This window comes from Meleagris gallopavo, chromosome 2, assembly GCF_905368555.1.
Source record: "Meleagris gallopavo chromosome 2, MGAL_WU_HG_1.1, whole genome shotgun sequence".
NCBI classification, from domain to species: Eukaryota; Metazoa; Chordata; class Aves; order Galliformes; family Phasianidae; genus Meleagris; species Meleagris gallopavo.
Genome location: NC_139405.1, coordinates 67,965,654 through 67,981,616, shown reverse-complemented (window position 1 = coordinate 67,981,616; position 15,963 = coordinate 67,965,654). Strand labels below are relative to the sequence as shown.

At 45.0% G+C, this 15,963-nt stretch overlaps 1 protein-coding gene across 1 annotated transcript in view; it reads right to left on the bottom strand.

Annotated features, from left to right (window-relative positions):
* POPDC1 (popeye domain cAMP effector 1) overlaps nucleotides 1–14,952 on the bottom strand; it is a 50,310-nt gene extending 35,358 nt beyond the window's left edge. Inside the window, 5 exon segments of the mRNA XM_085217580.1 lie at nucleotides 1,410–1,431; nucleotides 1,433–1,585; nucleotides 2,327–2,435; nucleotides 4,218–4,960; nucleotides 14,603–14,952. Coding sequence (XP_085073706.1) covers nucleotides 1,410–1,431; nucleotides 1,433–1,585; nucleotides 2,327–2,435; nucleotides 4,218–4,753 — 820 coding nt within the window. The 5' untranslated portion in view covers nucleotides 4,754–4,960; nucleotides 14,603–14,952.
* Nucleotides 14,953–15,963: the final 1,011 nt, after the last annotated feature.

Genomic DNA, 15,963 nt, shown 5'->3' with positions numbered 1-15,963 from the left:
CAAACAGCACAGCAATTTTTGATTTTAAATATTAAAAAAGTGATCTACCTTGAGATCTATCAAGCAGCAATACAGTCTCATAAAATAGTAATGCTTCTTATTTTTGGATTACTGGCATGCATCAAGCATAGCAGCAGGAAGGTGAGCTAGGAAGACATTCAAACTCTTCTCTTCAAAGGCAGAGCGACCTCAAGGTTGAGAACCCACTTTCTCCCACTTAAGCTTGATCTGATGCTCCCTTATTTTACTAAAACACCATAGATTTAGAAAGAGAATATATTTTACATCAAGAATTTCATAGGCACAGAGATGTGACTCTGGAAGCTAAGCAAGAATGCTTCAGCTCAAAATTGTTCTTGTTGCTGCAGCTGTTTCTTAATTTCTTCCTGACAAATCTGGCTAAAAAGGATACTGTGAAACAAACTCCCATGGTTTGACAGTTGATTGATAAACAATATTTATTGTACATGTCATGAATGGCACTTACACCCTGGAAGTCCAGGTCCTGTAGGATTACATTCTATTAGAAACACCACAATCATGTCCTTAGTACGTATTTGCAGCAATTAACTGCTTTACTTTTCCAATGCCAGCAATTACATTGATGCTTGTTTTCACATAATGCCCTTTTAGGATAGCCTGAGAGAAAGCGATCACCCATGGGACAAGATTTGTTGTTTTATTTTGTTTGTTTGTTAGAAGAATTTGAGCACTTCAAACTCTTTCAGTTCTTCAAAAAGAAGAACAATGCAACTTTTTCTGTAAGATTCTTCATGTTAATTGGAACAAGGCTCACATGGCAACAATTCAGTGTTATAAACAGGTTGCTGTGTTTTGAAGACAGCTTGGTTGTTTGCATTAATGTAGAACTGTGTACTTTCTTACGGCAAGTAATTTAGAGAAAGTATAATCACAAATACTGTGGTTAGAGTTGGTTGGTTTTGTGTTGTTGTTTTTTGGTTTCTTTTTTTAATAAACACTACACAGAGGCTGACACAATTACAATAAAACTCCAGCCTATTATCATTTGTTTTCCTCCTGAAGTAAGAAGTTCAACAGAAGAATCAACAGAAACAAAACATATTGCACGAGTAGTCAAAATGCACAAGCCAACCAGCTGGCTCTACAGAGAGAATTCAAGCTACTCCAGCTAAAGTAAGTGGCACTTCAGTCAAATTTGGTGTTACTGAGCCGGCTTCCACTTCATCTCTACACTCAGATGCTTCCCCTGTCAGCTCCGGGAACGGTCAGGGAGTACATCCCCATGCTACAGCTTCCTGGGGGAGCTGCAATTGGGGACACCTGGCCGTGGACGCCCCGAGGACCTCCTCTGCAGGCGGCGCGGGGGTGGCACTGGGGGTGTCTCAGGAAGCGAAGTGTGGTAGAAGTTGGGCAAGCGGATGTCGTACCTAAAGCCCTTCCCCACGTGCACCCTGTCATTCAGGGCATACAGTTTTTCGGCGATGTCGCTCCCGATTAAAATTGAGAACAGGCGTGAGATGAAACGATGCTTAGCAAACAGCAAGTACAGCTTCTTTCTCCTCCAGGCCACATACCGACAATCTGTCTCTGCTGTAAGCGTTACCTAGAGAACAGAAAATTAAAATCAGCCAATTATTATGTCTTTGTATCTGCTGCAGCTAAAGCCACCTAATCCATTTGTGTGAGGCTGCAAAAGGCAAATGAGAGGGTTTACAGGGAGGGGACACCCGAGGCTGTACCTGCTGGCAACAGTGAACAGGATGAGCACACCTGTGCTCTGCATGGCAGCTGAAGCAGGATGTGCAGCCCTGCTTTGCCCTCAGCAGTCCAAACTGGCAAAGCAGGTCTGAAAAATCTCTCTACAAAGGTCACTTGCCCTCGTGAGGTGTGACCAGCTTATCACCCTGCTGCCAGCCAACTGACAGCAGTGCAGGGGCTCACAAGTGACAGGCTGGGAGGACACCGTGTCCCTCACTGTGCCCCCATGTCACACAGTACCGCAGCCAGCATGCTCTGAATTTCACCTCCAATGGGTAAAGCATCTTCTCCCCACCTCCTGTGGATGTGGTATCTCAGGTATTTTAGCTATTTTAGCACAGCCAACAAATTCAAACGAGTTCACCTCTTGGATCAGCTTTTAGGAAACACTTGTTTGTGCTAACAGGATGCAAACAGAAAAAAAGATACAAACAACATGACCAGTTCAATGGACATCCCTCCCCAAGACAACAGAATGCCAGATGTTTGATTTCACAAACATCACCCACAAGTAAATGAAGTTATTTCTAAACCACTCAGTTCTTGAACAGTTTTCTCTGCTCAAAAAAAACCCCTCCACTTTTACCTGGAAAATTCCCTCTTCTGTGGGTCTCAGTGAATCCCATTCAGGAGAATCCAGAAATTGAAGAGGAAAAATATAATGCAGAAACTCCCCATCAACTGTCACTCTGATCCTACCAAGATAAGATATGTTAATTCGTTAGCATTATGTGTACAGCAGCAACAACTGCAAAAAGATGTTCCTTCTATTAGGTGAAGAGTTTAACTATAGCTTTGATAGCACAAAAAAACAACCACTTGCTGACTCGGTATTAACTGCACTACGCTTTTTGAACCCAACTGGATCAGACTAGTTGAAGGAGAATGCTAGACAATTGTGCAGCCATAATTCCAGGCCATACTCAGCTCACACACTATTCTCTCTGAGGCAGCACTGTACAGCAACATACAAGCTTGCTCATGAAGTGCTAGTGTGTGCTGGCGAGGTGAAAAACCAAAGCACACACCACCAGCTGTCTCCTTCCCTTGGAAGGCGTAAGTATATGCTTTAGGTATAGCAAACATACAGTTTACAGGGAATCAAGTGGCAAAGACTGAATGCAAGGCAGAAGGTCCCCATGCCATGCATTGTGCAAGGCTCTCCTTGTCCTGGACACAAATTAAATTACCACAAGACTGCCTCTGGAGGCAGAAGACAGAATGGAGATAGTGTGTCTGAATGCTGTGGCCTTCTACAGGTGCTGAAGAAAATCTTTCTTTGAACATTTTTCTTTTAAAAAATTTATGTAAGTTTGAAGGCCATGGGCAGGAAATGTTTGCTTGAACCTCAAAGCAAGTTGCGAGAATCCCCATTTCACATCTGTTTTGCACTTGCAAAAGCACAAGCAGCAGCCCTACACCACCTGAAGGAGCACAGCAGGGCCTCCCTGCACGGCTATTGCATGGCTGTGCATAAAAAAAGATGGGTATCTCTCTCTCAGTACGACTGTCCAAAAGCAACCTCCACATGGTTCTTTCTTGACAGCTACAAAGAATGTACTAAACTTGGGTTTCTGTAAGGCTAACTACTTAAGATCCATATTGTTCATTGTCAATAGTACCGAATGAACTCCAAGCAACTCACAGATTCCATCTACCCACGGAGCATGCTGCCAAAGTGCATCTACAAAGTGTCCCATCAAACTCAGATCATGGCCATAACCTCTGTGTATCTCATATATCATTATGGTGGCCCAGGACCACTCTGCATGCACCACATAAGCAAGTATTTCCTTTCAGGAAAGCATCAGCAAGGTTGGTGTCCAGTGAGGATGGAGTTCAAGCAGCTGGGATTTATTGTCTCAGGGTCTGACAAAAGGACACAGTATGCAGTAACTGTAGGGTCAGTTATGTGAGTTCTGGATAGGGCTTAACTACATCTCATGGCAATGGAAGCATGCTATGAGACCTTATTCTCTTCCTTATTACCTCCCTTCTTCCAAATACAGTCTATCGCAGAGTCAGCATACTCTATTAGACTATTTAACTCTGTATATTCAGTTTCTTAACTACATTTTAGTCCTGCTCCAGATTATAATGGTACAGAAAAATAAGAAAGATGCTGTGTTCGTCAGCTAAGCAATAGATAGCAAAACACTGTCTAAGACTGAGGCACACGCTTGTTCCCTCTATGTACCTAACCTGTTAAGTGCTGTGATACAGTGCTCTGGAAAAGGATGATTTTAAATCCTTTTCTTTAGGCTATTACAGATTTTGTGCTTAGTGTTTCTACATTAGTGTTGTCCTAGACAAGTGTATTTAGCCTATTAATATTTATATTATCCACATTAATATTTAATCTACTATACTGGAAAATGAACAAACAATACACAAATGAGGCAATTTTTTGCTTTCATTTTCAAGAAAGGGATGGGAAGACACTTGCAGTGAGCAAGTCTGAGCAAACTGATACAAACCTGCCTGATACAAGCAAAGACAGTTTGTCAATAGGTGTTTTGCCCTGCATAGCGTAACAGTGCTCCTTCTCCAGGGTAACCACTTCTGCATCACAGCACAAAACAATCTTCCTGTAGACAGTTAAGGAAATTCCTAGAGGCTGGAAGAGAGCGCTGTAGAGCTCCTGGAATTCTTTGTCAAAGGAAACACTCCGAACTTGGTAGGTAACATAAATGAATTGTACAAAGCATATAGCAAACAGTATAAAATTCCAGGAGAATATATCAGCAGCACAGACATCCAGCCAAGCCCAAACAGAAGAGCAGAGGAAGCCTAATCCAAGCAAACTGAAGACATAGAGAAGCCCAAAGAATCCACTTCCACCCATGAAGCCAACAACAAAGAGAATACTAGCTAGGTGGTAGATAGATCCCTCTGCCTCTTGCTTCCAGGTGACACACGTAGGATGTGCATATATCAGGCTCTCCCAAAAACTTGCATTTTCACCCATGGCTGGACTAGTTTTTTGATTCAGCTGAATTTTTGAAATTGTCATTGATGTGATACAGCCAGTGGAGTCCTTTGCTTTTCCATTCTTGCAAACTGTTCAATGATCACATAATAGCAGGGTTTCTTTTGGAAGTAAAGTTGCACTTAGGATTTCCAGAAAATAGGAAGCTAATGTTCTCAGAAGGCAATGCTGTTTCTCATCAGTTCATGCGTTGTCTTGACTTTGGCCATGTCATCGGTAGTTTTATCTGATCTGGACAAGTGAAGAAAAGATGAATTACTTATAAAGTGATTTGCATCAATTAAACACGATCAAAGCTTTTATTGTCTGAACCACAGACTGCATTACAATCATCCAATTTCCCTTACATCCCTATGATTCCAGGATCAAACCTCAATACTCATCCTGTTGAAGACTGTGGTTTTGCACACACAAAGCATGCAGGAGCTATCGAATTGCCACTGAATCCATGTAACGTATACATAACATCCACAACATCCCGTGACAAGTCTTTCCGTAGCCTAACTGCTGAGAAAGTGGTTGCGTTTGCTGGTCCTGAGCCTGTCACCTGAGAGTCTCATCTAATGCCTTTCCTTGTTTGGGAACAAAAAAAAAAAGATGACGAACTTTTGTCCCTTGCTCACTTCCTCCATGTCACTCTGGATTTTTGTCAAACCACTTTCCTTTCTCCTCTTTGCCTTTCTGTTACCATTCATGAGTTCAGCAAAGCTGCTTCGTCCCTGGAGATAACAAACTACGTTCCCAAACATCACAGTATGGGAAACCTGAGCATCACAGGGGATGTACTTTTCTCTACAAGGACAAAATTTAAAAGTAACTTTAAACAGACTGGGATATCTGAATGTGAAGCAAGTCATCATTCAAAATACTTCTCAAAAGGCATTTATAGAACAGTTTAGTAACAGTCAAATGTTCTACTTTATATCATTTCATGCCATGGGTCACATAATTTTATTCGTTAGCACTATAAAATGTTAAAAATGCTATTTTTTTCCACATTACCATGTATCCCTGATAGTTCAATAAAAAGTAAGATACACAAATGAAAAGCATTAAAAAAGCAAAACAAATAAAATTCTGCTTTTTTTGTCTCTCTTTTAAAGTAAAAAATACATGTTCCAGTGAGATATTAGAAGCACTAGAAAGTGCAAAACCAGAGCATTAGCCTATCAGTAGTGTAAATACAAGTGAAGGTCTTTAGATGACAGTTTCTTTTCCTGGTAGAACACTACCGAAGCTAACAAGATCTTGCTATTCAAATTATTATTCTCTAGAATATCAAAGGTAGCTACTTTTTTTTTTTCAAGAGCCACAGAAGTCAACACTTAAAAGAAGTAGTGCTGATGCAATGAAGCATTCAAGTATCATTCAGCAAGGCTTTCAGTGCCTTCTTTTTCAAAAACAAAAACAAAACAAAACAAACAAAAAACACCACAATGTCAGATCTAAGAAATTCACAGAGCAAAGTCACATCACATTTCGTAACTGCAACATCTTTGCTTCTTTAAAACTTACTCAAAATCTGGCATTAAACTCATAATTTAAAAAATACTAATACATAAATCCTGGACAATCATTTGTCCGTTTAGAAGAACAGTTTAGAAGGGGACCTCTCCCTGTTTGGTAGGGCTGACAAATCACTGGCCTATCAAAATGTCACAGCTGAAAAAGAGGAACCTTTCCAAAGTCAAGGTGCTCCTTTTCCTAGTTTGGTAGAAGGCTCTGAATTACAGGAAAGAGGCACTTTGTAGCTCTAAGTTTTGGTGTTTGCCTCTTTACCCAAAGACTGTTCTCTGCCAACAGAATTGTTACTGGTTTTCATCTGGGTGTAGGATTTAGCATAGAGAATGGGAGTTCAGAATTGTATTGGCCTCAAAGCAGTTACCTAGGCATGGAAGAGCACGGAGAATTTTAGGTAGCACTTCTGTGATCAATTGGTGAGATTTCTGAACTACTAGAAAGTAAAATAGGTGCAAGATAAACAGACGTGTTCCTGAACTTTTGTTCTGAATCCTGAACTGTCAAAGTCACAGCTGAGGGGTTTTTTTTGTTTGTTTTGTTTTGTTTTTTTTTAAATACAATCACTGGTAACATAGATTATTGTTAATACTTCTGTATTGCCAACATTTTGTACCAACCAATTCTCATCAAAATACCAATTTCTACACAACATTCAGTGTTTTGAATAGGATTGTGACTGAGATGTTACATGAGAACTGTATGCATAACACGAATAAAATGCTGTGGATCTGTACTGTAACCTCCTTTCCATTTCCAACATCTTTGTTCATGTGAAGTTGCATGACATTGCAATAATTTCACAAAATTTATGTACAATTTCCAAACCACTTACAGCATTCATAGGCTACCCGCACTACATCACGGAGCATTGCTGTAAAACATCTGTTCGTGACAAGATGGGTCAAAGCAAATTTGAAAGAACAGCATACCAGTAGAACACAGACAGATGGCCATCACACACAAAGCCGAAGACCCCACTCCAAAAATGCCCTGTACTTCTAAGTATTTTTTGAATGGAACATATCTTTCAAAACCACCATATGTAAAATTCCCATTTATTTAAATTTTGCACAATGATAACGTCTGCTGCTGTAGAGGATCTCCTTTCTTTCAGAGAGCAGGAAATGTGTGACATGGGGCAAGCATTCACGTAGAAGATGACTCACCAGCATGGCACCCTCCTGAACTGCTTTACAGAATCACAGAATCACATAATGGTTTGGGTTGGGTTGGGAGGGACCTTAAAGGCCATCTAGTTCTATACCCCTGTCATGGGCAGGGCTGCCACCCCCCAGTTCAGCTGCCCAGGGCCTCATCCAACCTGACCTTGAGTGCCTCCAGGGATGCGGCACCCACAGCTTCTCTGGGCAACTGTGCCAGTGCTTCACCATCCTCTAAGTAAAGAATTTCCTCCTAATATCTAACAAAAATCTTCCCTCTTTACGTCTAAAGCCATTGCCCTTTGTCCTATCGCTGCACTCCCCAGTACAGAGTCCCTCTCTAGCTTTCCTGAAGCCCCCTTTAAGTGTTGGAAGGCTACTATAAGGCCTCCCCAGAGCCTTCTCTTCTCCATACTGAACAACCTCAACTCTTTCTTCATAAGAAAGCCTGTCTTCATAAGAGAAATGCTTTGATCATCTTTGTGGCCTCCTCCTGACCTGCTCCAATAGCTCCACATCTTTGTTGTGCTGGAGGCCTTTGGCCTGGACACAGGTGGAGCCTCACGAGAGCAAAGCAGTGCACCTCCCTCTCCCTGCCGACAACCCCACTTGTGGTGCAGCCCAGGATACAGCTGCCTTTCTGGGCTGCAAAGCATACATTGCTGGTGTACGTTGAGATTCTCATCAACCAGCACTCCCTGCTTGCGTTGGACAGCCAAAACAAACCCTCCAAAAGCACTGAAGAAAACCGCTTGATGCAGGTGGTTTCTCAGGGCTGTGGTCATGCTTGCAGCAGCTGAACTACAGACAAAAAGAGGGTTCACTTGTTTTAATCAAGAAAGTATTCTAAGGTTTGCAAGCCACATTTTTGTCAGTTTTTCTTAAGAAGCATTAACTTGAACAGAGAGGATAGTATGGGTGGTTTGGAGCAGAAACAGTTTTAAATCTTGATTGGTATTTAATGCTAGATAAGGCCATTCACATTTTTATTTATAGTTCCTATAACTCCAGAATTTACAATTTTGAGGGCTTCAGGCCAGTCATTATAATTAAACCATTAATCTACTGCAAACCTAGGGGGAGAACTTGGAGAAGTGCACCTTCCCCAAGTACATGTCAAATCATAACTACTCTTTCCCCTGTTAAGGAAAAGAAATTGCATCTCACACACACACATCCCCAAGTCTTACTACAGCCCCCACCACGTGTCTACCAGGTTCAGAACAACACAGACTTGATGGCTACTGGAGACACAGATGCCCCAGCAAGATCTCCTAATCCAGAAAGAAGATTTACCCCATGAGCACAGGTAGGATTACCAAACCATTCTGGGGAATTTCACTTCACTGCAAGTCTTTCTTTCTGAGGCATGGAGAAAAATCAGCCCAGATTGGAGATGCAAGAGACATTCAGCAGCACGGACTTAGAATAACCCGCAGCTTTTCTGAAAGAGCTAAGTTGTCATCAGACAGTGATAAAATTAATAGGTTTGCTGCAGCTTCAGGCACTGAAGGGGATATCTCAAGTATACTCTCTGATATAAATGCTAGCCAGCAACTGAAAACTTCAGATGAGCAGAATATTAAAATAGACAAAACAGAATGAATTTGTGTTGTTATTTGCATGCACATTGTATGACCTCCCCAAATGGGCCTTTTCCCCACTCACTGCAGCACTCCCACAGAGAATCACTAATTACGTAAATTGTAATTTACTTAAGAATGGTGTACTTCACCCCATTTTTGCCATTGATGACTCAAAGTCAATTATGAGAAATATTAATTAGTGTGTTTGAACCACAATAGTTTCTGAACACCCACTCCCCTCTCCTCAAAAATAAGGCCACAAGCATTACTCTCTTCGGTCTTTTTAATTAAGTCAAAAGTGAAACTATCCAGATGGGATACTCTATTCCTTAGCTTCTTTACTGTTCATATTCAGGCAGGTGGCCCTCAGGACATCACACTACAGAATTTGACAAGAGCTGCAACCACCCATGCTGAGCTTATAGTCAACCTGCTGATCAACATTGCTACAGCTCTGCCACCATGGGGAAGATGTTCCAGTGCCCATGCTTGTACACTCACAGTGAGATTATGCTGGATTTAGCAACTCTGTCCCACTGGTTTAGCCATCTACATGCAGGCTAGCCTGACACTCACTGCTCCAGGCATGCAGAGGGGAGCCAGGGATCCCGCAGCTGGGGTCCCACAGCCTCTGCATCCAACAGGTGAGTCCCAAGAACCCTATCTGGGCTAGGATGTCTCATTCTGTCTGCCCATCCTTTAACCATACGAAGAGAAGCTGCTCTTTAATTTTATTAAGTACTTTCTCTAACATAATGCAATAGTGTTTTGTTCAGCAGGTCTATTAATGAATTCCTTTCTTCCATTTCCATTAGGTTTCTGGAAACTACTCTACTACCAATACACATTCCTCTTAATGGCTGTTTAAGTAGTACACTTTCCCCAAGCTCCCTTACTTCAGTAGTTGCTCCCTTAGGGTTAGGCACCCAAAGGGACTGAGATGGCCAAACCCTGGATGACAATGCATTGTCTAACTCATATAGAACACAGGAACTATGCACCTACAGACTAGGTAAGGTCAGGCACCTTAAGGCAAGTATGGGTGAACACACTATTTCTAGAGATAAACAGCCCCTGAAACCACTCTAGGCTCAAAGCATGCATACAGCAATTAAGATAGCAGCTAATTCCACAAGCTCAGGTCCTAGCTTACTTTGCATTTTGTGGGGCTCTATCCTAGAGAAAGCAATGTCACTATAATGCAGGAAAACTGTTTTCCCAAGAAAATGCAGCTTGCACAATGTAGAGAGTGCAACAGTGACTTCATCACAACCCATAGCATCCATCTAGGAAGCAGAAAGAGGAGGAAGGAGAATGAGGAAGAAAAGGACTAACTGATCCAAAAGTACCATGATAATCAGTCACTATAAAACTAGATATATTCAGATTACCAAGACATGCGAGCATAGATAGCAAAGGTAACTAGTGTAATTACTTCAAAAATTCCCTTTGCTGGGAATTAAGTCAGGATTCTGCCTGATGTGTAAAATAAATCTGGGTATGCTGTTAGTAAAAAATAAATTGATTATTTGCTATGATTCCATTTTTCCATTCTATACAAAGTCAGACTGGATGACTGCAATGATGTCTTTTGGACTTTTGTTTTAAGTTACTCAATATAAGAAAGTTATATGCACAAAGTATACAGCAAGTTTTAAAAAGCTGCACAGCTGTGTATGATTTCATTTCTTAATGAAATTACAGAAGCACAGCATGGTTTGGATTGAAAGGGACCTTAAAGATCACCACATTCCAACTTATGCCACAGATAGATAGAGACACCATCCCCCAGCTCAGCTGCCCAAGGCTCTGTCCAACCTGGCCTTGAAAACCTCCGGGGATGAGGTACCACAGCTACTCTGGGCAGCTGAGCCAGCGCCTCACCGCCTTTGGAACAGAGAATTTCCTCCTAACATCTTACATGATTTTCTTCTTCTTTAGTTTAAAACCATTCCCCCTTGTCCTCTTACTATCAGACAGTGTAAAATGTTGGTCTCCTCCTGTTTATAATCTCCCTTTAAATACTGGAAGACTGCAATGGGGTCTCCCCAGAGCCTTCTCTTCTCCAAGCTGAACAAGCCCAGCTCCCTCAGCCTGCCTTTATAGGAGATGTGCTCCAGCCTTTTGAGCATTGCTGCTTCAGACAACAGAAAACACTGAACGCAGATAGGTCTCTAAAATTATTCCCCATGCAGATCTTACAGCAGAATGTTTCATCCATGTGGAGACAGAATCCCTTCCTGCCAGTGCTTTCCAAATAACAGGGCCTCTTTCCAGTGGATACTTCAAAGTGATACACACACGTGTGGCATTCACACCTGAGGAACCTGCTTCCAGGCAAGCACCCTCATCGCAGCACAGAGCTACTGCAGCACGGCTCTCCCTGCACTACGTATCACAGCTCCAGAAGGCAGGGCAGGAAGTGGACACCTGCATGAGTTGCTGTGATGCATTCTGGCCTCCCCATGGGAGCATGAAGCTGGATCTGCATTCCCTTGGGCTCTGTGTCTCACCCATGTTTCAGCACTGTCACATCTTCCAGATCAAAACAAGTAGCTGGGGCACCTTCAAGCACTGGAGGCATTTCACAGTATCATAGAATGGCCTGGGTTGGAAAGGACCACATCTAGTTTCAACCCCCCTGCTGTGTGCAGGGTCTCCAACCACCAGACCAGGCTGCCCAGAGCCACATCCAGCCTGGCCCTGAATGCCTCCAGGGATGGGGCATCCACAGCCTCCTTGGGCAACCTGTTCCAGTGCATCACCACCCTCTGCGTGAAAAATTTCAGTGCCTTCTGGGTCACTCTGAGGAATAAGCACCAGCCAGGCATTGGACTCTGCTCTGGTTATGCTCCCATGGTCAAAACTGTCACAAGAAGTGACCTTCAGTCACCTTTCCCACGTGCGGGGCTGCGGATGCCCCAGTCCCACCTCAGGGGCAGGCATGGCTCAAGCCAACACCCCACCAGTAGCTTGGGCCTGGCCTTGCCCTCCCACTGCAGCCAGAGCAGGGCAGGAGCCTCTCAGCAGGGCTTCATTTCATTCAGCTGCAGCTGGGAAGTCTGGGTTCTGCTTACAATCTGCTCAAATCCCTCCTAATCTTTTTAAGAAGTGGAAAAAAGCTAGGAATGGGGGGAGGGGAGGGAGGATAGTGAACAAGAAGGAAAGGCCACAGCATCACAGAATAGTTTAAGGTTCATTAGCAGCACTGCATACAGCAAAGCTGCTATTATTTAGTCTTTAAATATTTAAAGACCAGCCTACTGTACACAGATTACAGTACTTGGATGACTGCTCATTTATCACTGTAAAGCACACAACACAATCCTCTGTGGCTGCAGAGCCAGTGCTGGAGATGTTATCTACTATTCCTCTAGGCGGTGGCTGACATGAAAAAAATGACAGATTTTCCTCCAATTTGAATCAGAACTGAGGAAAAGTGAGCACGTGGTATTTGTGCCAAATATTCCCCATAGCCCCCACTTTTTTACCTTTTTTTTTTTTTTTTTTTTAAGGTCTTCTGCTCCTAGGAAATACAAATATAGAAGGACAGTTGTAATTTTTTTTTAATTGCTAACTATGGATCATGCAGTTGCATCAGATTTATATGCTAAGCAGGATAAGGCAAGTGGTAATTTAGTTGCATCGTGTTTTACGGTAAGTCACAGAATCACAGACTCAGTAAGGCTGGAAAAGATCACCAAGATCACCTAGTCCAACCACCAGCCCACCTCCACCATGCCCAGTAACCATGTCCCTCAGTGCCAATCTCCACCTTTCCTGAACACCTCCAGGGACAGTGACTCACCCACCTCCCTGCGCAGTCTGTGCCACTTCTTCACCACTCTCCAGGAAAATATTTTTCCTAATATCCAACCTGCACCTCTCCTGGAGCAACTTACAGCAAAGTGAAGCGCAAATTTAAGCTTTTCCACAGTTCAACTTTTAAGTTAATAGCAGAAAAAAACAGCCACAGTGCATGTTTCACAGATGCTGTAGAACTGTGTCAATGAACTATGGACTCGGTGTGAGCGGCTGCATGCAGCTGTGTCTTTGGACTGAATGCCTCCCCTGTATCTGGCCACACCACAGGACAACAGGACACAAACCTCACCTCCCAACAGACATAAGCACTGGGTTTGGTGCCACACCTGGACATGGAACTAGATGGGGAGGGGCAGTGCCATCGGCTATGAATCCAGATATGCAGCATGCTGAGTCACAGAGCGTTGCACGTAAAGCAGAAGGAGCACTAGACAGCAAGGCTGCTCCAGTGGGGCTGCTGATGTCATTCATTTAGCCTTAATGGAGGGCTCTCTGTTGGGACAGCATCACATGGCCCTACGTGCCCAGCAGCACAGCACAGTGGCAGGCACTTAGCTCAGGTCTCCCACCTGCCAAAGGCAGTGCTCTTAGTGTCATAAAATCATAGAATGGCCTGAGTTGAAAAGGACCACAATGATCATCTAGTTTCAACCCCCCTGCTATGTGCAGGGTTGCCAACCACTAGACCAGGCTGCCCAGAGCCACTTCCAGCCTGGCCTTGAGTGCCTCTGGGAATTGAGCATCACAGAGTAACAGAGCAGCAGAAAGGGCACAGACCCCTTACGGGCACCGGGACACTGACACAGCTCAATTCTGCAGAGCAGCGTAACGCACTAAAGGTTAAAAGAAAACCTCGTCTCTGAAGAGGTTGCATGCTGTATGCAATGATGAAACGCAGTTCAGCCAACAAGCCTATTCTTGAATCCATCATGAACTTTGTTCTCAACTTTCATCATAAACCATTTTCTTGCCACAAAATTCAACTGCTCCACATTTCCTTCTGTTTTAACACCTATCCTCCCTATTTCTTGCCATTTTGCAGGCAAGGCATTTTCTTAAAAGCACTCAGCTCCTTCACTGACCAGCACCGTGCTGAACTTTGTGTGAAGCCTGAACAGCGTCAGCCCCACGGATGCTGGAACCGTTCCTAATTTCACTGCGGACAGCGAGGCCGTGTTTACCTGCAGTCACACACTGTCAGTGCCATTATTTAGAGAGGGGCAGGGAGCCCGACTGCTGGGGGGCAGATTTCATCACCGCATCGCCGTACCCCCACGCCGTGCTCCGTGATTCAGTGCTGCAAGCAATTCGCTACGCAAAGTGCTTGCCTGGCAAGTGACTGAACGCCACACTTTGGAAATATGTTTGGAAAAATATAAGAGCTTCGGGAAATGAAGTGTTTTCTATAACTTGTAGCTGTTTCTTCGCAAAGAAACAACCATATGGACAGAAACAGACCTTAATTTCAGGGCTCATTTGTTCTTCCATTTGCTGGCGGTGGGAAAGAGGCAGATGCCTACGATCAGCGAGATACGGGCGAGCCGGAGGGCTGCGCGGGGGCAGCGCAGGGGCAGCTCAGGGCGCAGCCGGCGAGGGCACGAAGCACGGAAGCGGTCGCAGCCCTAAGCGCGCACAGGGAGAGTACTTCGGAGAGAAGCGCACTTCAACACCGCACCGCGAACCCTACTGCCGCGGCCGAGCAGCTCGCGCTCCTCTCCGCGACACCTCGCCCGATTCCCTTCCACCGCCCCCCGGCACGGCACCACGCCGCGGCCGCTTACCTGTCCCCGTGCCCCCTGCCGGGCGCCTTCGGCAAAGTTTCCCGGCTGGATGGACGGTGCGGGACGGACGGGACGGTGCGGTCGCGGGCGCTCCGCTCCCCGTGAATCCCGGTGCCGACAGCCCCCGCCCGGCCCCGCGTCCCGCCGCGGCCCCCCGCCGCCTCTGTGACTAAAATAGGCAGCAGCCGCCGGCGGGCTGCGGGAGGCGCCAGCCCGGGGCCGGCAGCGAGCGGCCGTAGCGCGCAGGCGCCTCCCGCCCGCCCCGGGGGGCTGCGGGGCTGCCCGGCCCGGCCGCGGGATTCCCCTCGGGACTCTCGGCGCTGCCCGTGGGCGCTGGGGGCTGCGCGGGGCGGGTGGCGGAAGGAGGAGGTGGGACGTGCCGCGGTACCGCCGTGCTGGGGGCCGGGGCGTCCCCGCGGGCTGTGGGGTGGGCAGAGCCGGCGGCTGTGCCGCCTCCCAAACTTTTATGCCTTGGAATGCTCGCGGCTTTATTTCTGCCGGCTCGGTGCCTGCACGAAAGGGAAAAAAAATCCAGCATCGACCAACAAACCCCTCGGTTTTCACAGCACAGCAGAAAGTCATCTTTTGCACTGCCGTCTTGGGTTAAGTTGTTGGGAACTATTGGTTTGCAAATAAAAATGCAATTTTCCTCTTCTTCACCTGCAGCATCTCTCTTTGGGGAGATCTGTGCCCTCAGCGCTGTCCTCGTTTTATGACTTGTGCATCTGTTTGCATGCAATCCTCAGGCATTTCATTCCAAACAAGAACACATTAGAGCCATTGGTACTGTGTCGATACGTGTGCTAGCCATAAATTTGTCCTGGTGATCACTTTATGTCTAGAGGAGATAGAGTTCAGTCAATAGACTGAAGGAAACAGACCTGCCAGCTATTAATGCACAGAAAATCACAGTGTGTTTATTATGTGTGCAGCTCCCGGTATGGCAGAAGCAATACTCAATAATCAGAACATGAGCAATATGTGTCTTTTAAACAAGAAACTGGGGGACTTCACACACTGGCCAGTGGCCATCGCTTGATCTCCTGCCCCAGGTGGACATGTTCATTGCACAGCACAAGATGTGGACATGGACCACAGAAGTACAGGCTTTGAGCAGCCTGCTGTGCTCTCACAGAAGGCTCAAGGTCCTTGTAATCATCCCAGTGACCTCACTGTCTTAGAGGGTGGGGTTCTTCATTTGGGAGTCTGGGATCTGTGTTTTTCAGAGAAGGCACGTGGAATTTTGGAGCAGTTAATTCTCCTAAAACTTGAGAAAACAAACAGCCAGAACACTTTAACCCAGCACTATCCCAGGTTAGTTATATTCAAAACTTCATTACCTGATTGCAGTACTTATTTTT